The sequence below is a fragment of the Sebastes umbrosus genome, chromosome 8 (genome assembly GCF_015220745.1).
Source record: "Sebastes umbrosus isolate fSebUmb1 chromosome 8, fSebUmb1.pri, whole genome shotgun sequence".
Classification (NCBI taxonomy): Eukaryota; Metazoa; Chordata; class Actinopteri; order Perciformes; family Sebastidae; genus Sebastes; species Sebastes umbrosus.
This window is the reverse complement of record NC_051276.1, coordinates 3,119,472-3,147,156: the sequence shown is the minus strand read 5'-3', so window position 1 is coordinate 3,147,156 and position 27,685 is coordinate 3,119,472. Positions and strand designations below refer to the sequence as shown.

The window sequence follows — 27,685 nt, the reverse complement described above, 5'->3', positions numbered from 1 at the left end:
GTATTTCAGGAATCCTGCAGGACGTGAAAGCAGCACGCTCATTGCGTCACGTGTTTGAGCGGGAGGGGGCGGAAGTGGACGGTCTGGTCTTCCTGTCCCATCACATCCCCTCACTCCTCGCTCCTCGCTCCCCTCCTCCGCTCGGAACCAGCAGCCACACACCGACCAGAGCTGGTAGGATGAAACTCTGCTGCTTCAACTTTTTCTCTGCGGCCTCGTTGTAACTTCGCTGCTGTTTGTGACTGTTTAAAGCTCCGGTAGTCTCAGTAGAGTCTCTGCTGCTCCGCCCGGAGGAGCTCTGCTCAGCTCAGCTCTGCTCTGCCTCTCTTCCATCTTTAAGCCTCGTTGCCAGGCGAAGAAGATGTGACAACTATCGCCCTGGTGCTCTATTCATTGTCCTGCATGTAGAGTGTTGAACAGATACACATACTGTATGCACGGTTTGGTTCTCCACTTAGTTTATAACTTTGAGACAAAGTGTGTGTTGTGACTTCATGTTTGAAAGAGTGAAGTAAAACTTGTTTAAACTCTTCAGGTGCTGCTGAGACACTTCAATCCGACTGGCTTCAACAAGCAGAACCTCAGGAACCTCAAGACAGCGATGGATCCCAGCGAGGGGTCTGGACGAGGCAGGAGAGCCTCCAGTCCCTCCTCTGGGACACCCATGGGTGCCAAGGGACCAGTAGCACTGAGTGGTCCACGGCTCAAAGTGAAGATAACTCCCTTCCACAGCTCAGCCATAGTCCGCAGTGATGGAGCTGTCCGGATCAAACGACTAGGAGCAGCTTCTGCTGGCAGCCTGCTGCTGGACACAGCTGCTCGGCTGACTGCTCCACCTGTCAGAGGGAGACCCTCTGCTGCTGCTGCTGCTGCTACTTCTGGGAGCTCAGAGGAACCAACTCCCAGTTCAGCATCTGTACTGGCCGCAGCTGGAGAAAAAGCACAGGCAAGTCCTTTTGTTGTCAAGGTAAAAGGATATCAACCACATGTGCTGTGAGCTCTCCTGATGACCAGTACATTCTCAGTGATAATATGAGAGCAGAGTGGATCACCAGTCAAAAAAAGACTGTAAGATACAGAAATATAGAATTGGAAGAGGACACGGGCCTTGATAATAAATAAGAAGTAGATCTTGTCATGGTAATACATGTATATAATTAGTTATTTCACCTTTATATCCACTAAACGAAAGCACAGATGATATATATATGTCAGTAAAATGAGAGTGTTATAACACATGTCCAGTATGCTGCACAAAACAGACAGACCATCAACCAACCACAGCTGTAGATGAGTTGAACGCATTGGATGCAAATCCTATGTGATTATTAATACAAATGATATGTGATGATTAGGTGGAGACCAGAGGATGTGTTTTGCTATATAAGTTGTGCTTTAGCAATCAAAGAGAAATTGTATAATTGCTAACATGCTGTGATTGTTCGATTGTTTTTAGATGAAAAACAAGGTATACATATATGTGTATATGCAGTGTGTGTATATGTATGTATTAGGGCTGTCAAAGTAAACGCGATAATAATGCATTAATGCAAATTCGTTTTAGCATCAATAATTTCTTTAACGCAACTTGCGATTTTTAGGTTGTAGCGTTCTCAGTTTTATAGGTACTGAAGATACTGGTATCATATGAAACTAGAATATCTAAGGAATTTATTGGTACCAACCATGTCACCATGTCATTGTCGGGAAGGAGGCTAAATAACGCTCCAAAGTTACACAAAATTCTGGCGAGGAAAAACTGGTTCCTCGACCTCTGACCTCAAGATATGTGAATGAAAAATGGATTCTATTAATGCAACTTGCGATTTTTTAGGTTGTATGGTTCTCAGTTTAAAAGCTAGAGTAAAGATATGATGGTATCATACAAAACTATAAAACCTAAGGAATCCATCGGTACCAACCATGCCATACTAGCTTGTCATGAAGGAGGTTAAATAACGCTCCAAACTTTAGCGAAAATTTGGCGAGGTAAAACTGGCATGGCCATTTTCAAAGGGGTCCTTTTGACCTCAAGATATGTGTATGAAAACGGGTTCTTTGGGTAATAATCCGTGTACAGAGTGGTATTAATCTGAGTGCATGTATTGCAAAAGTGCTGAATTTGAGAACAATTTTGAAAATCATACTTCTCCAGTTTTGGGATGTATTGTATTGTTCTGATATATTATGCAAAATGTATTTAACTTTGACTGTTTGCATGCCAAGTACGGGGAATCTAAAACTTCAATTCTCTTCATTGATACACAGGACAATAATTAGTCGAAGTCTGTGGACTGTTTTTTATATTCAAATGCAATCCAATGCTGACCCCCCTTAATAATTGACCCTCCATATGGATATACATATACTACACATATGAATTTAAATGTAAAGACTGGTTTGGGCTTACATTCTCCTTTTGTTACATAGATAATGAAGTATACACAAACATCAAACAGATCTCATGGAATGGTGGTACTTCACCGATAGGGATCTTCCACCTGGACATATTGTTGTGACCTAGAGAGGGTGTAGACATTTAAAAAAAAAAAAAAACAGAAGATAATAAAGTATTTTGTCTTCTTTTTGCCTCCAAAGCCTGCTGGCAGGAAGACACAAAAGTCGAGCACGGAGCTTCGTCACGGCCAGAAAGGCAGAAAGAGGAGAGCTGTCTCCACCTCCATCAAGCCTCCGTCTGGTTAGTTGATCCTTTCTTTTGCAAACTTTATTGATTTGAATCTAACTTGTAAAGATGCTTGAAGGAAAACAGGTCGCAGCAGCAGCAGAGAGAAAAACATGTCTACTTACAGTAGTATATGACTATAACAGCTGCATAAATATGGATCTTTTTTTAAGTGCAATTAATGTGGACTGTTTATAGGGCGTGGCAAGCAAAGATCTACAGGTATTATGTATAGAAATGTGTCCAGACAACGGTTTGCATTATTAGAACATATCACAAAATATCAACCTCTGTGCAAGAATCTCCAAAGTTCTTTTGTTAAATGATTGATATTCGCAGACTATATTAGTAATTCGATTGTGCCTCTTACGTCTTACAATTAGATTTATTGTCATTAAACTTTGTTTCTATTTTATTTCTTGTTTGGCTGATTTAAAGATTTTTTACCATGTTGTACTATCTTGTCGGGAAGGAGGCTAAATAACGCTCCAAAGTTCCGCTAAGTTTTGTCAAGGAAAAACTGGCATGGACATTTTCAAAGGGGTCTCCTTGACCTTTGACCTCCAGATATGTGAATGTAAATGGGTTCTATGGGTACCCACGAGTCTCCCCTTTACAGACATGCCCACTTTATGATAATAACATGCAGTTTGGGGCAAGTCATAGTCAAGTCAGCACACTGACACACTGACAGCTGTTGTTGCCTGTTGGGCTGCAGTTTGCCCTGCTATGATTTGAGCATATTGTTTTATGCTAAATGCAGTACCTGTGAGGGTTTCTGGACAATATCTGTCATTGTTTTGTGTTGTTAAATGATAACCAATAATAAATATATACATACATTTGCATAAAGCAGCATATTTGCCCACTCCCATCTTGATAAGAATATTAAATACTTGACAAATCTCCCTTTAAGGTACATTTTTAACAGATTAAAAAATGTGCAATTAATTTGTGATTAATCGTGATTAACTATGGACAATCATGGGATTAATCGCGATTAAATACTTTAATCGATTGACAGCCCTAATAAATAATCTATATAAAATAACTACATGTCTATTTTGTATACCCCTGTGTGATTAAATACTTTAAAAATGAACAGTACTGAGTATTTTCTCAGTTAATTTAGGACTTTAGTGCAAAAAACAGTTTCCAGAGAAATTGTAGAGAAAAAATAAATATTAAATAATAAATAAGAATAATAAATATTTCCAGCTATACATTGACTGTGTTTACATGCATGCACACAAATAGAGAGTAATCAGATTAAGACAATAATTAGATTTAACTACTCTGGGGTATTCTTCTTATCAATTCAGATTCTCTGAGAAATTTGAGTCAGTATGTGCTTGTTATTATCAATTTATTACACGGCTGTGTGGAATACTCGATTCTGATTGGTCAATCATGGCGTTCTGCGGTCTATTATTTCTTTATAACAGACCGTTGCTATGTATAGCAGACCATTGCTATGTATAACAGACCGTTGCTATGTATAGCAGACCGTTGCTATGTACTGTATAACAGGCTGTTGCTATGTATAGCAGACCGTTGCTATGTATAACAGACCGTTGCAATGTACTGTATAACAGACCGTTGCTATGTATAGCAGACCGTTGCTATGTATGACAGACCGTTGCTATATATAGCAGACCGTTGCTATGTATATCAGACCGTTGCTATGTATGACAGACCGTTGCTATATACAGCAGACCGTTGCTATGTAAAGCAGACCGTTGCTATGTATAGCAGACCGTTGCTATGTATAACAGACCGTTGCTATGTATAGCAGACCGTTGCTATGTATAACAGACCGTTGCTATGTATAACAGACCGTTGCTATGTATAGCAGACCGTTGCTATGTATAGCAGACCGTTGCTATGTATAACAGACCGTTGCTATGTATAACAGACTGTTGGCATCGCTTTGTCGGGGTTTCTTTCACAACAATGACCGGCTCGCTGTACATTATCCCTTACGTAGATGACGTGGTTGTTTATCACGATATCTCGATATATGATTTCATCACGATATGATTCTATTGATGCTAAAAGATCACATTGAGTTCTGGCCCAGCCCTTCCCTGTCCTGTGTGATTGTATTTGTTAGTTGGGGAATGTCGTTAATGAATCAGTGGGATCAATAATGTTGCATCGTCTCATTGACAGGGTTTATGTATTACAAGCACATGAAGCTGAGCTTAAATGTTAAAGAATCTTTTTTATGTTCTAATTCTCATAAGTGCTCTTTTTTTAAACGTCCATTATTTTAGCGATAATACCAGTACTGTTGACAGCTACAGCCCATTAATGTCAACGTTACATTGATTAATCAAATCATACTATCAAACTGTGTAATAACAGTTTTTCCATGCGGTAAAAAAACATTTTTTTTAAAAGTACAAACTTGGGCCTTGATGTAACATGTAGTCCAAAGTGACAGTATTTTTCAGGCATGATTTCCTGCTGATGACTTGTGGCCTCCGCCTAACCTCACTCTGTGTGCTTTTCCTAGCTGCGAAGAGGAGGAAGAGGAAGATGGGAATGTACAACCTGGTCCCCAAGAAGAAGGCCAAGGCCCTTAAGCAGCAGGAGAAGGCAGGGCCGGTCATGTATTTATTCATTCCTGTTTGTCAGACCAATATGTTCACTTTTATACAATATAGTCAAAATATGTTCATAGCTGGTGGCGAGTGACAGGAAACATGGGGACAGAGACCGGGGGATGTTAAAAGGTATTGCCTTCAGTTCAGTCTGGAGTCCGAGATCAATAACAGCATTTATCTATTACTAGCAGCTAGCATACATCACTCTTTCTACCAGCTGGGTCATATGTGCTCCCACTAGTTGGTTCTAAAGTCTGTATCAGGCTGTCACACTAATATAAATATAGAATATAATGCTTTAGGTCACATAAAGCCACTCTGTGTAGCCACAGGTGGTCATTTGAGTGGGTCCCCTAAAATGAGTGTTTGTTGACAGTCGGAGTGTTAAACTGGTGTTTGATGTTATGTAGTTATAATTATGTTAATATTCATGTACGTTGAAAATCAAGCAGATAAATTCCCAAGTCTGACAATGTTATTTACAAAACATTATACAAATCAAATGTGATATAATAAGAAAAATGAATGGCTGGTGTAGGCCAACCAGGATGTTAGCATCGCCCTGGTTCCCTTGACAAAAAGTCAACGGGATTTTTTCCATTAGGCTTTGGATTATTGCTGAAAATAAACTCTGTGGGAAACAAATGTTTATGATACGTACACGTTTCGTTCAGGAAGATAGTCTGCACATACGGTATAAACACCACTTTTATGATTTTGTATGAATGCAATCGCCAGAAGTAGAAAGCTAACGTTAGGCTCTAAACGAACTACACCACGGTCACATGAGGGCGAGTATAAACACAACGAGGCTGTAAAGGCGGCGTAATGACGTTTAGTAGTCTCATTTAGCCACTTGTTAGCAATCGCCTTTTTTTTTTTTTTTAAGTTATATTTTGGGGGCATTTTTAAGCATTTTATTGACTCTATCCACTCTAGTGGATAGAGTCTTGGAAAGGGGGGGGAGAGAGAGAGAGTGGATGCGGAAAGGGCCACAGGCTGGATTCGAACCCGGGCCACCGCGGTCAGGACTGAGGCCTGTTACATGGGCGCTCGCTCTACCAACTGAGCTAACCAGGCGCCCAGCAATCACCTTTTTTAAGACACCTAAAAGCTTAAAAATTCATGAGTGGGATATTTACTGATGTATTTTATATCGTAGAAAAAAACGTTAAAATCTCTTCAGCTCGTGTTAACCACAGACCTTATTTCAGGCATCTAACTAAAAACCCATTAAAAAAACTCACAACGAGGGAAAAGAAAATGCTAACTCATTTTCTGGGTTTCAGGACTCTTTGCTGCAGCACTCTATTGAGAGTAGATGAATAAAACAACGTGCAAAATGCCACGCGGAAGCTTCGATGCTCGCAGTAGGCCTGCTACCGTGGGAAAATGGCCAAGGCCTGGTTTAAGTGCATAGCGAGTGTGTGGTAGAGAGAGAGAGAGAGAGAGAGAGAGAGAGAGAGAGAGAGAGAGAGAGAGAGAGAGAGAGAGAGAGAGAGAGAGAGAGAGAGAGAGAGAGAGAGAGAGAGAGAGAGAGAGAGAGAGAGAGAGAGAGAGAGAGAGAGAGAGAGAGAGAGAGAGAGAGAGAATGCACTCATGACGCGTGCCTAGCAACATAACTGCAAATGTCATTTATTTAAAAACTGACACTCAGAGGTTGGCTTAAAGTAAGAGTGGGGATGGAATAACTAAAACAATATACAAATGTCCTTCCTTTTTTTTAACCAGAAAGAGGAACCAGAACCCAGTGTGGAGGAGAACAGAGCCGCAGCAGATGAGAAACCAGTGATTCTACCCGAGACTCTGAAGGCCGGAGAGCCGACAGTCTTCAGGAATGAATCGTCGGTGGAGGTGGAACCTGGAGAAGGCTGCCGTGTTGAATACACAGAGCTGGCTCTGGACTGTCTGGATCTGAAAGCCCAGGAAGAGCTGCTCTCACCTACCCAGTCAGGTGACAACAGCATCTCACTGACTGATTAGGCTTCATAACATTTATCTAAGATCGCTTAAATTCATAATTTTTTCTCTACAGAATATATTTTTATAGGTCACACCGGTCAATTTCTTTCTCAATGGGATGTGTGTGTGTGTGTTTTCAGGTGTAGCAGCGGGTGCTGAGGTAACAGAAACAGACCTGGCGGAGGAGTTACCACTGTGCTGCTGTCGTATGGAGACTCCTCACATCGGAGGCAGCCTGTCCACTCTGGATCAGACCTGCATGGCCATGGAGAGCATGGATGGAATGGTAAAGATCACCTGAAGTGATGAAAACGCAGACATATCACTTTGGTATTGGCCTCTTATTAGAAATCAGATTTCAAATATCAAATCCAAATCCCATCCAGTTATCCAGAGACTTGTTTAAGCAGGTTTCCACTAGTCACCAGTAGACATCTCTAAAAGGCATATAGTGGGGCAGCAGAGCAGACTATTGTTCAAGCGCCTGATTTGGTAAATATATAGCTTAATATATTTAGAAGAAATCTAGATATTGGGTCATTGCAGATTGGCATTCTGATGACCAAAATGGCTGCCATGGTCATCAGAATCAGAAACTATATGCCTTTTAGAGATGTCTATTGGTTACTGGCATAGAACCATGGATGTATTTAAAGAACTGGATACAGCGTTGGAGGCGGGGCCCCGGTCATTCCTATGGAAGTTGCTCATTGAAGCCAAAATGGCTTGACTTACATCTGGAAAAATACCCGGATCTTGGCGGATCTTGGGCACATGGGACATGTGCAGTAGCGTCCGCTCGGTCTCATGACTCGGTCACGGAGTCCAACGTCACGGCTTGCGCTCCAGCCTCGGACTGGGTCTCACTCACATGAAAGGAGGAAGGGAAATAACTCTGGATTCAGCTATTAGTGCGTTTTACAACTTTAAAAACGTATTTTTTTAATAAGGACTATTAGAGTATTCGTACTGGGAAGTTGATTAACCTCAAAGAAAATTATCCGCTGAGTTACAAACGTCTCTTTCCGAATGTAAGTCTATGGGAAAAAGTATTTTTGGGTCCAATGCATCACGTGACCGACACATAAGTTACAGTACCGCCGTTTGGCCACTACGAAAGTCCGGATCGACGACCGGCGCTCTTCCTGGGGGCTTGCATAGAACACTTTGGCCACGCCAATGCTGCTGTTTCCATATTTTCAGCACCACAAATATCATTTCCCCACAAGTTAAACTGAAAAACATATTTTATCATAATGTAAAGCAACACGATTTTGAAAAAATATCCAATTGTGGTTATTTTGACTGATATTATGATTGCGATATGATTTGCGATATTAGAGGGAATGATCATTTTTACACTATTATTCAAATTTTTTATTGAAAAACATATTAAATGATGATGGTGTGATTTTTGTGGGGATCTTTACCAAACAAAGATGTTTTTCTTAAGGCTGTAGAATATGATGTGTAAGGCCAGGACATCTCTGCAGCACCACAATATTTAATTTAAAATGGTATTTTGACACACATTTCGATTTTAACAAATACTGCGATTTGAAAATTGCAGAAGGCCATATTGCGATTTTCGATAAAATGTGATTAATTGTGCAGCCCTGTAAGGCAATAATATGGTGGCGTCCGGTTGGGACTAGGCCCAGACGATGGTGGTTGGTTGAAACGCGGCGCCCGCAGCGCAGATGATCAGGCGGTGGAGACGCGGTATCGAGGTCGCCCGCCTGAACCAGTCAACCAGTCGAGCACGGTCAGCGAGAGAGACTCACAGCTGTCAATCATGATGTTTCACCACCTTTTTATAGCATCAAATAACTAATTAATACCAAACTTCAACAGTTGAACATACATCAGCCTGATAAGAACTACCTCAAATGACAGAAATCATCTTTGGGAAAAATGTATTTATCTTCACATTTGGGGGAGCTGACATGTCGTCCATCTTTATATACTGTACAGTCTATGGTCCTGACCAAGAAAACCAAATTAAAGATGTGAAGGTGACCCAAAGCCCATCCACACTACATCACTGAGGGCAATCCTGAATTACAAAGCAGGTGTTTAAAAGAGAACTGCAGTAATGATTTTCTGCCCTATGTGATTTTAGAGCCCTTTTTATTGGGGGGTTCTCCTCCTCAGTCATTGCTATACGTTTCAGTGGAACAGATTTAGTGTTCCATGAACTAAAGCTGCTTCAAACTAAACAACATGTGTAACAGCTGTTGCTGGGTAAGGTTATTATGGGTCCAAAAGCACCGACGGTATTGGAACCCTGTTGGTTTTAATGTTGTACAGTATGATTGGTTACTGATGGCCTGCTCAATCTTCTCTCCACAGCTGAGTCGCTGCCAGAGGCGAGTGATGAAGCAGGAAATGATGCGACCCTCCAACACGGTCCATCTGCTGGTTCTGTGCGAGGAGCATCGGGCCGGCATGGTCAAGCACCACTGCTGCCCTGGATGTGGACTCTTCTGCAGGACGGTGAGGGGAATAAAGCACACTGACACTGTAAACACACTGAAGCCTGACATTAGTACTATGCTATACGATGTTCTTTTGATTATATATGTACAGTAGAATTTATTGGAATTCCACTATTTCCTCTTCTCCTTTTGTGGATTTTTCTTTCTCTCTTGTCCTGCTTCTCCTTTGCCTGCTTTCTGTTCTTTGTCTCCTTCTTCTAAACAATTCCTGATTTTCTAATCTTTAGTTTTCTCTTACATTTAACCTATTTCCATATCCATCTCCCTCCCGTCTTCTTTTCCTTATCTTCTGTCTCAGTGTCCTGCTTCCTCTTCCACACTCGCCTCCCGTTCACCCCCCCACTCTATGAGAGCAAAGGGGAGAAAAAACATTCACTTGCATTCTGGTGGAGTTGGATTTTAGGTGAACTGTCGAAAAATCGGACTAAAAAAGTCACTATGTGAAATTACTACTATGGGGACTAACAACATTACACATGAATACAATTGGACTCATTGGATCCACAAGAGTCTCAGCTTTACAGTCATACCCAATTTATGTAATTTCCAAGAGTGTTTATGGACCCCAGTATGCAGAAATATTCAGATACACCATTTTAGTATAAAATAACACATTTGTACTGCAAATGCAAAAACTGCATGTGATTATCATAAAGTGGGCATGTCTGTAAAGGGGAGACTCGTGGGTACCCATTGAACCCATTTTCATTCACATATCTTGAGGTCAGAGGTCAAGGGACCCCTTTGTAAATGGCCATGACAGTTTTTCCTCGCCAAAATTTAGCGTAATTTTGGAGTGTTATTTTACCTCCTTTGCAGCACGCTAGTATGACATAGTGGGGACAAATGGATTCCTTAGGTTTTTATACGATTATGATATATACTGCACTTCCTTACCTTAATGCAGTGTTTTCCTGGTCCGTCCCACAGGGCAGCTTCATGGAGTGCCGGCCGTACGGCAGCATCTCCCACCGCTTTCACCGCGACTGCGCCTCCATCTTGAGGGATCTCAGGTTTTGCCCCCACTGCGGAGAGGACGCCAGCGGGGCGAAGGAGGTCACAGCGACGAAGGCCGATCCGTCTCCCTCCGTACCCAGATCAAACCCCGGGCCGCCGATTCCGGCCGTGCCCACCGTGGCCACCCTGCCATCAGTACCGACCGCGCCTGCTGTTCCGCAGATTCTCCGAGCTAAGAAGACCAGCGCGCCGCAGAGGGGCAGAGACGAGAGCCCCAGCAGGTAACACAGGACTGATGTCATCTCCTCTTCTCATATAGAAAAACCTAGAGATACCACTTCCTTCTTGAAACCACTAAACGCACAACTATTAAAAGGATGATTCCACTTTGTGACAATACAAACCGTACTACTTGCTTTCTCTCTCCAGGTTAAATAGCGAGGCTGTGTGTGCTGCAGATAGACTACCTAAAGAGTCACTGGAGAGCATCCTGATGGCACTGGATGATGAGAAGTAAGGTTAAGACCTATTTTGTATCAATTTGCAAAAAAAGTACAGTGTGAGACCACAGTTTGAACCTTTTCTTCTTTTTAGCCTGAAACCAAAGAAAGTGAAGTACCCCACCAGACAGCTGTACATCTCTGCTAAACAAGGAGAGCTCCAGAAGGTCATTCATCTCCTAGGTAACTAAAATATGCTACTCGACACAAAGCAGCTTCAATTATAACATCTCAATGTATGTTTTATTGTATCATCACACTGATTGAACCTAAACTTTGTTCATGGAAGTTGATGGGAAGGACCCCAACTTCTTGATGGAGGGCCACAATAAAGGCACCCCTCTTCATGCAGCAGCTGCTGAGGGTCACCAGGAGATCTGCCACATGCTGGTCCAGGTGAGGAGACTTCATTACAGGCTGCAAGTGAAGTTTTGGGGCCTAGTAGTTTTCTTATTTTGGCCTACATTTTGAAAAGCATTGTATTTTATGCCTGCAACTGCCAATGGGCCATCATGATAACAGTAAAGGCATAGTAATAATATTAATTCCACTACAGGAGAGACTTGATGTTCTCTGCAATTAGGTGGATACAAATATGTGTGTATATCGGCATCGGCAATCGGCCAGAATGAGTTGGAAAATATCAGATATCGTCAAAAAATTCCAAGTTTGTGCGTCCCTACTAAATACGTTTTTCAAATCTGAGCGGAAATTCCATAAATGTACATTAACAAGTTATCCAACCCTTATTAGGACTTGAACTAAACTGGCACCATTCTTTTTCTTTAGTCTGCAGCAAGCAAAATAAATCACATGTTTTAAAGGACCAATATGTAATATATTTAATGTATTAAATCATAAAATGACCATGATGTGTCATCAGAGATTAAGGAAACATGCTACATTGAAATACTGGCTTCTCAGACAACAATGCTACAGCCAGGAAGTTCTCCTTTGAAATTTCCATTCCGGTCCGGAACGTCTGTTTTTGTTTTGGATCTGTGTGATCTCGTCCACTGCTCATTTCAACACCCCTTTACCACATATGAAACAGATTGGCACACAAACACAGCCTTCTGCAGCCATGGAAGCAAGCAAACCAACTGGATCAACAGAGATAACGTTAACGTTAGATTCTACCCGACCGGCCAAAAGCCTCGGCACATCTCTCTGTGGTCCGTGTGCAGCTGGTCATCATGGCAGCGAGTATTTGAGACACACAGCCGCTGAAGTGATTCCGACTGCTGATGCTGGCCAGAGGCTAACGCGGTCGTGTCTAGAAGGTAACCCTCAAATTGCGAAAACGTGCTATCAGTCACACCGGAGGAGCGGACGGGCTAGGGCTCCAATATTTTGAATTTGGACTGCTGTTACCCATTTTAAAACGCTAGATGTCAGTGCTACATATTGCTCCTTTTAAAGCTGCAGTAGGCGCCATGTTAATTGTGGGGCCTAGAAATCCTATTGGTTGATGATGTCAGTGTCTTCAGCAGCGATGATGTTGAGATACTGTGAGTAAGTTTGTGCACACACACACTGTAGGCTGGAGCCAACCTGGACATGTTCGATGAGGAGCAGAGAACGCCACTGATGGCAGCCTCTGAAAACAACCACCTGGACACAGTGAAGTACCTGCTGAGAGCCGGAGCCGCCGTCAGCCACAAGGTGGGTCATCAGCACACACACTCATCTCAGTCCTACCAGCCTGATGTGTGCTCAGTGTCAGATTCTGCTTCTTCATTCATCACTCAGTCCGTTCTCACTCTATCAACTGCTGCCACTGCTCAGGCCTTTTTCTACTACTCTTTTTAAAATCACAACATTAATAGTATTATTTTCACCTCCTGAAAAAACATATTGTTAATGTTGGATTGCTGCAGCACATACTAAAAGATCCAAAACCAATTTATATTGGTAGAATTTACTCCGAGAAGACAAACATCTTATACGGAGGATGAAAATAAATAATACAATCAAAGCCAGGCAAAATTGAAACGCAGCAAAATTGAAATGCAAAGATTTTATGTAGCTCAGGACCATAAATAGAGATAAATCAAATAAATCAAACGTTCGTATATAAATGTAACAACATCCAAATGTGTTTTTGATGAAAATCGCAAATGCTTTTAAATCCATATATTTGTGGATTTCTATTACATTTATTTAAAACAAGACATATTTGTGTGTGCATCAGAAATATATTTGTTAACCTTATTTTTTAAGTGGATTTTTTTTTTTTACATTTATATACAACGATAACTATTTTTATGTGACGTGAAAAATATTTTTGTGGAGAGTCATTGATATATAAATCACATTTGTGAATGCTTCTGTCTTTCATTTGTTAATATTGAGACTGATCTGACCCCGTACACTTCCATCTAAACTAGTTGGCAAAAGCGGGCTTCGGTTTATTTTGCCACATGTTAAAAAAAAGGGACCTCTGAAACAAATTTGAACACGCTTTTGTGGGGAAAAAACTGCTGGGCACAGTGGCTTTGTATATTAAACTTGATAACATTTAGAGAATGGAGAGAGCAGAGCAGTTCCAATGTCCTGTTTCACCCACAAGTTTGAACTCATGGAATCCAGAAGCCAATGAAATGCTCTTTTGTTTTGGACTAAACAGTCGTGGCAGTAGTGTTGTTCAATGTGAATCATGTTGTCATCCCAGGATATCATGGGTTTCACCTGTCTGCATCTGGCAGCTAAACTGGGACATTGTGATATAGTCCATCATCTGCTCTCAAAGGCATCCAAATACATCAACTGTCAGGTAAAAACACACACCGCCTCATTCACTAACTGCTGCTAACCGCTACTGCTGTAATGTGTAATAGGGATGTCACGAGAACCGATACTTCGGTACCAAGTCGATGCCAAAATTCTAAAAACGTGACGGTACTAGCGAATGTACCTTACGATGCCTGTAATCAGGGTCCCAAATTAACAAACGCGAAATGCGGGTGGATTTTCCGTTTGGCGAGTAACTCTCTCAAGGCTTCTGTCCTCTGCTCTCTGTGTCGGAGTTTGACGCACACACACACACACACACACACACACACACAACAGCACCGTCGAGATGTTGGGTTGGTTTACTTTTTCAGAGATCCTTTATTCATTTGTTCGCGAAGAGGATTCACTCGTGGGAGAAAAAACGGAACTGAACTGAATTTCTATCTTTTGTTGTTTATTGCTAAATCTCTGAAAAGTGGTGCTTTTTTTATTGTCATCAAAATATAAAATTTGCATTTTAAATAAATATCTAATGGTCTAACAGTCTGTCACCACGTCAGTGAATTTAAACTACTGCTTGCAATCTGAGGATACATATAGAGAGAGTGTGTGCGTGTACTGCTGTTTTCTTCCAGTCCTGTAGCGATACCTGAGGAATCAAGTCTCATCATTTTCCTTTTTTTTCCCTTTTTTTTTTACCGTGGTATCGAATCGGTTATCGAGAATCGTGGAAATTCACTGGTATAGGTATCGACTACTAGCTTTCTGGTATCGTGATATCCCTGATGTGTAAATAAAAAGTCATATGTTAGTATAAATCTTTGCACAAGTTTTATGGCCCGTGTCTGTGCAGGATGACGGGGGATGGACCCCCATCACCTGGGCCATCGAGTACAAGCACAAGGAGCTGGTCCAGCTGCTTCTGTCCAGAGGGGCCGATGTTAACATCAGAGACAAGGTCAGTGCACACGCTACAATGTTCACTTTTACAACTGTACCACACACACACACACACACGCCGCGGAACCTTTTTACTCTTCATTTCGGCACCCATGTTAATAGGTTGGAGCAGCCACACAGCTGCTCATACTTGTGTGGCGTCCACACAGACCGCGTTGCTGCTGCGGAGCTGTCTGCCCTCAAGAGATAATTTTCACGGTCTATTTTGGCTGAGAACTGCAGCGCATCAAGCGGAAAAATTAGGCGACGCACAGCGAATCTCTAGATGAGCCGCCCGCTGCCGCGCTGCTCACAGTCCTTGTCTTCTTTACAGTACCTTCAAAGAATTCAATTAAATGTGATGTAATTCCCAGTTTGGCTTTGGTGAAAAAACTTTGAAATAATAAAACAACAATAGGCTAAATAAGTGAAAAAACATTTTTTTTTTTTCAAATATTCTTTATTGCTGAGATCCAATTTGCTCGATGGTCAGCTACAACTGAAAACAACAGCATGACTGTTACTATTAACTCTGAATGAATCACATTACATTTACATTATGGGGCCGGCTAAACCTCCTAAAACACACGTAGGCCTATAACTCGTTTTTAATTTGGAGCCAATAAACACATCTGTTTTAAAAAAAATCTGTTTTCTTTCTTAAGATATGTCCCCTTACATTGCCAATAGAAAGAATAGTGGTAGAATCATGTTTTGAGTGGAGTATCCCTTTTAATTTTGTAATACCGTGATATAATACCATCACCACAAAAACCAAAAGAAACATAGTGATATATACATTTTTGATAATATCGCCCACCCCTACTAACTACTTACTTCAGGAAAGTATGGAGAATAACAAAGACCTTCTTGTCTGTCCCTATAAATTATAATAATAAGTTAAGATCATTTGAGTTCTACTCAGATTTTACACCGATCATGTGAGTTTGAGGACACACGATGCTAGAAATCATCTCTTCTTCGTCAATACTGATATTATCACTTGAACCAGTGTCAAAGAGAGTACATAACTCAATGGATCATAATCCCTATCAAGCTGATGCTTCATGTTCTGTAGGAACCTGGCCTGTTATTCTCTGAAGCCTTGCCTCCATCATAACACTATGTCAGTGCTGACCTCTCATCTGCTCCTGGTTTCAGGAAGAGAATGTCTGCCTGCACTGGGCAGCTCTTTCGGGCTGCGATGACGTCGCCCAGGCTCTGCTGGAGGCTCGATGCGACCTCAACGCTGTCAATGTTCACGGTGACTCGGCGCTTCATGTTGCTGCCAGAGAGAACCACCTGGAGTGTGTCATGTGAGTGTGTATTCTGGGGGGAAAAAGTTCACTGGAGTTGCACAGACCTTTATCAAATTACACATTACACATTGATTACATATCGGTTGATAATTGGTTGTTGATAGGAAACATTGATTACTATGCAGTATTATCCTCCTAGTCCAACTCTTGTTTCTCCACTTCCTCCTGGGTTACATTGTTAGGCTTTGAATCAAATTCTGGGGAGACACTGAATCCTTGAAACGTAAAGATAAGATTTATATTTGACCTCTTCAAATGTAAAGCTATCAAATATTGGCTCAAAGTACACTACAGTATATGGTCACAAGTGTTTGGGGCAGTTTTTTTTTTTTTTATAGTTTGGGCTCAGCCCGTTAGTCCCAGTTTGTCAGTCTGATCAGAGTTGAAGCAGCCAGGTTCCAACATCTGGTGGAAAGAGTGAAAGCAGAAGAACGGAGGCTGTTTCAGCAGCACATTAAAGCTGCAGTGGGTAGAAGTTATGATTAAAAAAAGTTATTTTTATAAAACAGTCACTATATCCTGACAGTAGTGCATGAGACAGGTGATCTGAAAAAAATCATGTGCCAACAACTAAAGCAACCAATCAGAACTGATCTGGAGTCTGCCCTTCAGCTGCCGTCTATGAGAGCCGGCTGTCAATCACTCGTCAACTCCGACCAAACGGTCAAACTAGGCAGCCCCGATCAAATATGAATCAATATTCTGTTACAGTAATGCCTATTTATCTCCTCAAATGTTTTCAGCATCATCTTGTAGTGTACTGTTCAGCTGTAAAATGAGAAAGTTTGTGACTCGGCAGCCATGTTGAGATCAAGTTGAGGAAATACCAAGCACCGCCCACCAGCCGGAGCACAGCCAATAGGAACGCTCTCTCTCTGAAATGACCTGTGATTGGTCAAAGTCTTCCGTCACGTTCTAGATGTTTTTAAAGCCTGAAAACAGAGCCATGAGGAGGTGCAGAAGTCTAGTTTTCTCTTTTCTCTTTATGGAATTTTTGCCCAATGATGCCAAAAACTTGTTACCTACTGAAGCTTTAATGCCCATGGTTTTTAATGACATGTTCAAGAATCACATATGCCTGGAATGTACGAGTGTCAACAAACTTTTTTCAAGTGTCCCACAACCTTCTGACTATAAAGTCTATTAGCTACTGGCAAATTGAATCTACAAATAATATGCAGGATAATGGTTTTAGCTTCAATGCCCCCATATCGGTCGACCCCTTGATACATCAGTTTAGTATGTTTTTAAGCTTACTGTGTTGTCTTTGTTATATTACACAACAACGTTTCTAACCCAGTCACCAGACTTGTAACTCCAACACGGTCCATGTGCAGGTTGTTTCTGTCTCGTGGAGCTGACGTCAATCAGAAGAACAGGGAGGGAGAGACGGCTCTGGACTGCTGCGTCTGCAGCTCCAAGGTTTGGACGGCCCTCAACACCAACAAGAAGCTGACTGACGCCAGGAGAGGCAGGGACTTTCACGGGGAAAGAGTGCTCAGCAGGTAGATAGCAATACTGCTGTGTGTGTGTGTGTGTGTGTGTGTGTGTGTGTGTGTGTGTGTGTGTGTGTGTGTGTGTGTGTTGTCTGGGTTATATAATAATATGAATGTCTCTTTTCTAATATTACATGTATGGAACTATTTTTTTTTTTAGTGCATATTACTGCTGTCTGCTCTCAACTGTGTTTGGGTGGTCTTCATTGGTACTGTTCCTCTGTGAGTTGAGACATTTCTATCTGTCTCGCTTATATGAAACACTTTCAAAACACACTGGAGGGACCAAAAACGGAGTGTGATCAAGCTAAAGAAACAAGGCTGTCTTTAGGTTTCTCTAATGTAATATGGTTTTATATAGTGTGGAATTGTAAAAAGATGTACTCTAGACGGGGAGTGTCAGAAAGTTTGAGGAGTTCTTTGGGAAAGTCAGGGAATCACAAGCCAGATCCATCCAAATATATATATATCGCACATTTTAGCCAAATTTTGAGAAAATTGGCAAAAGAAAATACTTAGAAGACTTTTTTCCATCCACTCTGTTATGCCATTATTAGGAGTCGGTTCATCGAGATAAGTTTGTGGAGCCAATTCTTCTGTTGGAAAACCATTATACTCGGGCTGTCAAAGTTAACGTGATAATAACACGTTAACGCAGAATTTGTTTTAACGCCACTAATTTCTTTAACACATTAACGCAACTTGTGACTTTTAGGTTGCAGCGGGCTCAGTTTTAAAGCTGAAGTAAAGATACTGGCATCATGTATTTTTTGTTTAATCATACATTTTTTTATCTGTTCAAAATGTACCTTAAAGGGAGATTTGTCAAGTATTTAATACTTTTATCAACGTGGGAGTGGACAAATATGCTGCAAATGTATGTATATGTATATGTGTGTATATATATATATATATATACTGTATACTGTATGTATATATATTTATATATATACATGTATATATATATATACATGTGTATATATATATACTGTATGTATATTATTGGAAATCAATTAACAACACAAAACTACAAACCTTGATGGCGATGATAGCCTATGATGACAATATCTATAAGTTATTTTAGTTTTTGCCAACATATACAGTATTTCTTGTTGATTTCAGTATAATATATAAACCATTAAGGCATTATGATTCCTACAGTGTGTTAAACAAGTGTTGTCCCCCTGAGAAGAAAAGCAGACGATCTGTCATCTGACAGGACAGAAATGAGTTTGCGAGTGATTGACTTGCTGATCAGTTCTTACTACTTGTTTTCCTCCGGTCTGTGAAATCTTGCAGATGCCGTTAGGAGCACCGGAGGACACAGAGGCACAAGATTTTTTTCACATTACCTGTCTCATGCACCATTATCAGGATATAGTGACCGTTTTATAAAAATACTTTTTTTTAATCATATTTGCTCCATTTCTACCCACTGCAGCCTTAACTAGATGAAGTCTTGACAGTTTTCCACATCATGTTTTTATTTATATCTCTTTCTATATGGATCTATTTTTTTTCTTTCTACCATACATAGTTAAATCAGATTTTAAAAACAACTTTTCCTTCTTCGCTTAGGGACATTTCTCGGGGGTACGAGGCAGTTCCCATCACCTGTGTTAACGGTGTGGACAGCGAGCCAAGCCCTGAAAACTTTAAATACATACCTGACAACTGTGTCACCTCCCCACTGAACATAGACAAGGACATCACTCATTTACAGGTGAGACTTCAGCTCTCTATAAATTCTACATCCATCACAGTGCCCTAAAGGAAGCAGAACAAGATGCACATTTAATATCTCTCTCTGTGTATTTTTAGAATGAGTCTGGTGATATTCTATATTAAATCCCATGTGCAAACCCAAGCCAATAATGAATGGATCTAGTGTTGTGTGTGTATCAAAGCCTGATATATCTTCTTCCTCTGCAAATGAATGCCCTAATTACTCCTGTTTAGTAATAGATACAGTGACCAGATGTTTTAGGAAAGTACTGAACCTTTTTAAAAAAATGAAACTTCAGTACCAAAAGTAAAAGTAACCTACTCATTATGCAGAATGGCCCATTTCACAATAATGTAAATAAAGTAAAAGTACCTCAAAATTGTACTTAAGTACAGGACTTGAGTAGCCTACAGTCCACCACTACTAGAGCACAACATTGTTTACAAGAGCACAAGATCTAGTCTAGTCTTGCTTTCAAAGTGCACCAGATTGATGCATTTAACTTTGAAATGTACAAAATTTTCTTCAGGGGGAGCAGACCCTCTGCTGTTTTTAAGTGATTCCATTCCATTTTTTTTCTATTTTTAGTTTGCATTTTATTTATTTATTTGGTTATAAAACTGGGAAAACCTGGAACAAAGACTGGGAAAACTGCTGGAAGGAATGTGTTTCAGTGAATAAATTAATTTACTTTGCAAGTAATTCCGGGGTTCCAATTTTCTTTCATATCCTTAGTACTTTCTTGCCAGTATGGACGTGAAGCAGGTCTTAAATTGGTCTAAAAAAAAGTCTTAAATTTCACTTGTTGAAACCTGCAGATACCCTGTATATGTAACTGAGACATTCACGTCAGACTTGTGTTGTGTAACTGATGTGTTACCAGGTCTCACCTACTGAGATTGCCATTGGCTTTTTTTCAAGTCAAGTGCATTTGGGGACTTAATGAAACCCACAAGCAGAAGGAACTGCTGTTTACCAAATATCCATTATCAATTTTTCATTGCCCTGTCCAAATTTAAAGAGAAAAACACACCACAGTTTGAGTAAACTGCTCCAAACAGACTCGCTGTTTCTATTTTCAACCGAGGCTGTCACATCATGTACATAAACTACATCGAACAATACAGCAACGCAAGATAAAAGCTGCCAGATGTCATAATACCTGACTTCTAATAGCTCACTGATTGTGTCATTCAGCACTGCAGCTGTACAGACGACTGCTCATCCAGTACCTGCATGTGTGGTCAGCTCAGTCTGCGATGTTGGTATGACAGTGTAAGTTCACACACACACACACACACACACACACACAACATGTTGGCGGTGTAGAAGTTCTTCAGTGTGAGTGAAGAAAACATTAAACGTGCAATTTGTCACAACTGTAAATCCAAAATAAGCCGCGGAGGAACACGGCTCAGAGTGAACATTGTGACCGGCTCGTCTGTCGACAGCACGGAGTCAAGTCAATTTTATTTGTACAGCCCAAAATCACAAATCACAAATTTGCCTCAGGGGGCTTTACAATCTGTACAGGATACGACACCCTCTGTCCATTACGGTACGACCCTCACATCGGATAAGGAAAAACTTAACCAAAAAAAACCTTTTAACGGGGGAAAAAAATGGAAGAAACCTCAGGGAGAGCAACAGAGGAGGGATCTCCCTTCCAGGATGGACAAACATGCAATAGATGTCGTTTGTACAGACTAACAACATAATGAAAATACAACATAGATAATCCATATGACAAAAAATAACACAAGTGATGTGGGCATATGTGAGAAGGTGAATCCAGGAGGATGTCAAGCAGCTTTCCGACGTCGCCAAACAGATAGAGCCAGAGCAACACACCCTCCTTTTCACGCCAAACAGATAGAGCCCGAGCAACACAACCTCCTCTCCACGCCAGATAGGTAGAGTCAGAGCAACACGACCTCCTCTCCACGCCAACCAGATAGAGCCCGAGCAACACGTCCTCCACTCCACGCCAAACAGATAGAGCCAGAGCAACACGACCTCCTCTCCACGCCAGATAGATAGAGCCAGAATAACACAACCTTCTCTCCACATCAGATAGGTAGAGCCTGAGCAGCACGACCTCCTCTCCACGCCAGATAGATAGAGCCAGAATAACACAACCTCCTCTCCACATCAGATAGGTAGAGCCTGAGCAACACGACCTCCTCTCCACGCTGCATAGATAGAGCCAAAGCAACACGACCTCCTCTCCACCATCCTTGTGAGAGGACCAGATTTTTGTTTTTAATTCACAGTTGCTTAGTAATGTAAACGTATGGTACCCATGCCAATAAGCCCCCTTGGACTGAAGTAAGTTGTTAGAGAGGCTAAATCTCCTGGAGCTAAATGGCTAACGTTAACAGAGGTTCCATCATGATGCCTTCAAATGTAATCTTGTAAAATGTAGTTTTTGGGCAAGAAACTTGAATAAATGAAGGAGATGTTAACACATTCTGCCTGCAGTATTCACAGTTTCAGATTTCACGTCAGCTTTGTTACAAAGTTGAGGCTACAGGTTTACATGCTTCATTTTGCATATATATATATATATATATATCAACACATTGAGGGAAATTTGGCACAAACGTCCACTTGGCCCCAAGGATGAACTGATTAGAATTTGATAGTCAAAGGTCAGCATGGTTTCAGCCATGAGTCAAGAATTCATATTATGACAATCTCACACCCATATCTATTAGGATAAAATAATGAAGTGATTACATTTTGGAAAGACATGGTCATGCATGTAAACTACAACTTGACTAGTTGGCGGTAATTCTAGTTTTTCCAAAATATATTTCTAGCTAGGAATAAAAAATCAAACATGTGGCTCTCTGAAAGCAACAGATAACATGTCCAAACAGTAAATCCGTGTTTTTATCCCTGGTAGTAGTTTGTAACATGTCTCTTTGTGCGTTTGTAGGAGGGTCGATTACCACTTGACTTCTGTCAGAGGGAGCCCCCAGTGCTGTTTGAGTGCAACCATGCCTGCTCCTGTTGGAGGACCTGCAGGAACCGAGTGGTCCAGAACGGACTGAGGTATTCCACTTTCATCTAACAGCTCACTGTGGCTGTTTCTTATTGTACCTTTCCACGCTTGCAAATACTACTGCATTTCCTGCAGTAAAAGCCCCTCTGGTTTCCTGGGGGAAAGATTTTGTTGCCTCTGACAGAATCCATTTTCTATGCTCTCTTCAAAGCCACCAGACTCCTTTGACAAAAACAGTAATTTTAACTCGCAGAACACGGGAGTTGATGGACTACTGCTTGTTTGTGTTATTGTGTGAAGTTGGTGTTTTAAAGGGGTTAGTTCTGATTCACCAAAGTCACACAATAACACAAACCTTGGGCCTGGTAGTAGCTCACTGTGTGCACTGTACTTGATGGGAACATAGAGGTGACAGTGTACATCCAAACGATACGGCTAGCACGTGGCGGATTTATACCAGGCTAGAGGAAAAGTGTCTCCTCCAGGAAATGGATTAGCTCTCTTAGTTGTTTTTCTCTCTTCTGTGCTTTCTTGAATAAAATCAATGTAATTTTTTGGTCTTAATGTTCCTCTGAAGTGTGCTGCTGCTGTATGAGATAATTACCTTGTTGTTGTTGTTTGTTTCAGAGCCCGGCTGCAGCTCTTCAGGACACAGAAGATGGGCTGGGGAGTGAGGGCCATGCAGGATATCCCTCAGGGAACATTCATTTGCGAGTGAGGACAGGCTTTCATAAGAGAAAAAACTGAATTCAGTGTTTCACAGCATGAAATATTGAACAGAAGCCGTGCTCTGAGCTCTTCCCCCCCCCTAATGCTTCCACAGGTATGTCGGGGAGATCATCACTGATGCAGAGGCCGATAAAAGGGAGAATGACTCTTTCCTCTTCACCCTCGACAATAAGGTGATTGAATTAGTTTACATGAATTTTTAAAGGTGCACTAGGCAACCGTGCATGTTGGTTCTTCTGAGACATAATAGCACAAAAAGTGTTTACCAGCGGGGACAGTCTGTGACGTTAGAGAGACCAGTTTGCTGTAGTCGATGATGATGCTCAGTTAGTACTCACTAGTGTGAAGTTGCTTGCTGTTTTCTGATGCTAGAAGTAGAAATTATTATAAAGTGTGTGTGTGTGTGTGTTAGAGTAAAAATAAAAAGGGAGTGTGGGTTACGATTAAGTTGGGATTTAGTTTAAAGGTCCAATATTGTAAAAAGTGCGATTTTCATGTCTTTTATATTATAAAGTAGGTTTAAGTGATATATAAATACTGTGAAAGTATCAAAACGCTCAATATATACGGAGAAATACACACAGCCCGTATTCAGAAACTGAGCGTTTGAAAGAAGCCGTCAGGATTTCTGTCCATTTATGATGTCACAAATCTACAATATTTAGACAATTTCACAGTTTTAAACATAAACATTCTAAATGTGTCCAAGTTTATTTCCTGTTGCAGTGTATGTGAATGACATAAGCTGACAGGAAGTAAACATAGACCCAAGCTGTTGCCTAGCAACGCAATTCTGTTGCCATTCCGTTGAAATGCACTAAAACGGAGCGTTTCTGACAGAGGGTAAATACAGGTATATTCAGGCAGACAGTATGAGGAAAATAATGTGTTATTTGAACATTAAAGCATGTAAACATGTTCTAGTAGAAACCCAAAATACAAACATGAACCTGAAGATGAGCATGATATGTCCCCTTTAATTTAACCTGTTGTGGATTTAAATCTCGCTCAGTGTAGCATTAGTAACAAGCCAAAATTGTATGATGGTGTAATGTCAGTGCTATAGACCTGTGTGATTGCAAAAATGTATTTTTTTCTTTCATTCAAGTGTGACACACATAAAATTGACACTACTTAGATTACCATCAGAGACAAGAGAAAACACAAGCCAATGCATGGTTCTGTATACATGTGTCAACTACATTATATCAAATCAAAATTAACAAGTTAAACATACAACTCTCTCATATGTTGATGGGAAGCATCCAACAAAAACTGAGCTATGTAACCATGTGCTGCAATCTATATTCTTCTGTCATATCAAACCGACTGGGGCATCTTCAGGAAGAAGGGGTTGTGTGTGTGTGTGTGTGTGTGTGTGTGTGTGTGTGTGTGTGTGTGTGCTGCTATGTTTGGCCAAGAGGTGGCACTGGAGAGTTACTCATCCACACACTGCTCAGTACGTGACGCACCGTCTTTCCTCTGTCAGCAGCCTTCTTCATGTTTTTACAGACTGTGGTTGATCTTATGATGACGGCTAGTTGACGGTAGGACGGTGGACTGGTGTCTTTGATTCCTCAAAAGCCTTTTGTTCTTCTGAAGTATCTTAATGAAATATGTTAGAACCAACCCTGTTTTATTCATTGATTTTGCCTCCTTATTCCCATTCAGGAAAGTGTGAGGCTACATGCATTAGTGATGCGTTTCCTAAACTCAATTAACAGGCTGGGCAGGTACAAATCAGGGATAGAATCAGGACAATCTGTGAACATGATAACATCGCTAAAAAAGAGGTTTGACAAGAAAAGAAAGCAGTCAGATGATCAGAAAGGTTGGAAACAAACCGACAGGTCAGCGAAACTTATTTTGAAGACAAAGTGAAGGTGAACTGTAAAATTAGGACCCAAACTGTTGTAAACATCCATCACAGTTTAGAGACCCACTTCCTGCTTCATCTTTGTGTACACAACAACAACAGCAGGTCAAAGTTTTCCTGTGTAATGACGGGTTAGTAACGACATGTCTGGTGCTCTCACTCTCAGTTTGACCTCCAAATAAAGACTTGTGACTCTTTTTGGTCAACATGTTGTGCAGGTGGGAGACGTACACTGTATTGATGCGAGACTCTTTGGCAACATCGGCCGCTTCATCAACCACCTGTGTGAGCCCAACGTGCTGGCTGTGAGGGTGTTCACCATGCACCAGGATCTACGCTTCCCCAGGATAGCCTTCTTCTCCAGCAGGCCCATCAAAGCTGGAGACCAAATAGGGTGAGTGGTGGATAGGGTGGAAAGTATGGAAAAGTATGGAAATTTAATTTACTAATTTCCAGATCTGGATAAGTATGGAAAAAAAAAAGAGAGGATGGAAAAACGTTTCTGTTTCCAGACTACTGCCCCTATTCTGTGTTCTAAAATACAAAATTCTGAATTTCTAAAACTATATTGATCATGCTAGCAGAGTGTTTTTCATGGCGTTTCAGTGCTGCCAAAATGTTTACTACTATGTGAGAGAGCGCAGGCCGGAGTGAGCTTGATGTCGTCGAAAGCAAGGCAAGAACCAGGCTACGGCGTGCGACAGAACGCACGCTCCTACGCACTGCTGCCTCTACGCCTGTACGTCACAGTCAGGGCCGGCGCGTCTATTTAGGCAAACTAGACAATTGCATAGGGCGGCGAAATGTAGGCCAACTATTCATCAAAATAACAATAATAATATAATAATAAAAAAGTAACCAACAGCAGTAACTACTAGGGATGGGTAATGATTTTACATTTTTCGAATAGTCATTAAATTATAAAAAATCGACTCGTTTATGCGACTATTGTCCTGTCTTAAAAAATATATATTTTCCCGTGTTTTAACGGTCGCAGGCGCTGCCTGGTAGTAACGTTACTACCGGTAAAATGTGTGTGGCACATTCAGTTCTGCTCTTTTCTGTCAGCGCAGGTGTGTGTGTGTTTAAGAAAAATCGGCGACTAGTTCCCAGTGATTATCCAATAGTATTTTTGCTTGGAATGCACATCCCCAGTAACTACAGGCTGACAGCACAGAGCAGAACGCTGCCTGTCAGACTGACCAATCTATTACTTTCTATTTTGAGGGGGGGATACGAGTGGCCCCTCCTAATTTGGACTGATCCTCGTTTTTGTTGAAATCTGTTTGGCTCGCTCATTTTCATTGCGAACGTGATGAACTGTGACTAGTGCTCCAGCTCACCTTGGCTTGCCTGGCCGGTTTTGTTTTGATTCAGTGCAGTGGCACGACGTGCTGATACAAACTGAGGAGGTGTCATCCACTGTGAAGCGCCTTGAAGTTTGCCAGATTTATCAGATTGTCTTTATACCACAACAACTGTATTTGTGTTCAAATTAATGCCCAAAATATTCTTGGCTCGCGCCCTACGGGTGCTCGCATTAGAAGCCTCTCCATCTCAAAGTCGCAGGATGGATTTTTGTTCCAGTCTGTCCTTGTTGCTAATAGAGGGGCTTCATAATTGTTTTTCACCTAGAGCGGTATTGCCCCAAGTGCAAGATGTTTGACAGTGGAATGTCGTCCAACTTTCTGCGTAGAGCTGTGGATTGAACAGCCACAGAGGGTAAATGCAAGTTTTCTCAGGGCTGGCTTGACAATCCCAAATACAAAACCTGGTTGGTTAAACAATTCCAAATGGGAAAAGAGAGCTGGATGCAAACTTTGTGTGAAATCGTTTGACATCTCAACCATGGGGCAGGTGCTGAAGGACTAGTCTTGTCACAGCATCCTCTTCACCCCGAGTCACAAAGTCCTAAAGTCAAATATGATCTGAAAAAGCTTCCGAGAAGTCTGGAAACATGAGTCTGAAAAGGTATGGAATTTTGAAATGGAAAATGTGTAGGAACCCTGTAATATGATGCACTGGTGTCTCTTCCTCATCAGGTTTGACTATGGTGATCACTACTGGAGGGTGAAAAGCAAGTACTTCAGCTGCCAGTGTGGGTCTCTCAAGTGTCGTCAATCAGCTGGTAGCAGATAGAAACTCCCTTTTTCTGCCTGGACACATTCTGCCGCTTTGACCTCTTTAATGTCAGAAACACTGTCTTCTGAACCAGATACCACGTAAGAGTGATGCTTTGATTACGTGAACACCAATGGGAGTTTCTGGTATTCACCTGAATTCACAATTTTAAGGCAACAAATCAAAGATAAAAAATTGTGAAAATCTGTCATCTCAGAGCAAAGGATCTAACTTATTTATACACCTAATACGGTTACTTTTCTATATAAAGAACACTGCAGCTTGCCGCCAGCCAGAAATACTGTATGTGAGAGTGTGTTTAACTAGCCAATAATCAGGTTCAATAATTTTAATAGAGGATTTTAACATTCATGGACTATTCCTTTAATACTGCAAAGTGTTATATTTGTGGATTAATGAAGTGAAGTGATGTTTCCGTAGTCTGATCTCTTCTACGAGCGTGCTTTTTCTACATGTCTAATTTTCAATTAAACACATTTTAAAGCATCTTTTCATCTTGTTTTTTA

At 41.1% G+C, this 27,685-nt stretch overlaps 1 protein-coding gene across 3 annotated transcripts; it reads left to right on the top strand.

Annotated features, from left to right (window-relative positions):
- Positions 1–13: 13 nt before the first annotated feature.
- On the top strand, positions 14–27,665 carry ehmt1a (euchromatic histone-lysine N-methyltransferase 1a). Of its 3 annotated transcripts, none has more exons than XM_037776832.1 (23): positions 14–174; positions 536–946; positions 2,599–2,698; positions 5,202–5,284; positions 7,024–7,246; positions 7,395–7,540; positions 9,607–9,750; positions 10,683–10,990; positions 11,139–11,222; positions 11,304–11,392; positions 11,499–11,605; positions 12,752–12,874; positions 13,884–13,985; positions 14,799–14,903; positions 16,046–16,200; positions 17,541–17,708; positions 19,278–19,422; positions 20,623–20,700; positions 22,367–22,482; positions 23,060–23,146; positions 23,256–23,334; positions 25,256–25,431; positions 27,080–27,665. In XM_037776832.1, the coding sequence occupies exons 2-23, from the start codon at positions 602–604 to the stop codon at positions 27,174–27,176; spliced, it is 3,060 nt and encodes a 1,019-aa protein (XP_037632760.1). In that variant the 5' UTR covers positions 14–174; positions 536–601; the 3' UTR covers positions 27,177–27,665. The 3 variants fall into 3 exon arrangements, with proteins under 3 accessions (XP_037632760.1, XP_037632761.1, XP_037632762.1); XM_037776833.1 differs by lacking the exon at positions 14–174 and adding an exon at positions 200–381; XM_037776834.1 differs by lacking the exon at positions 14–174 and adding an exon at positions 200–431.
- The last annotated feature ends 20 nt before the right edge of the window (positions 27,666–27,685 follow it).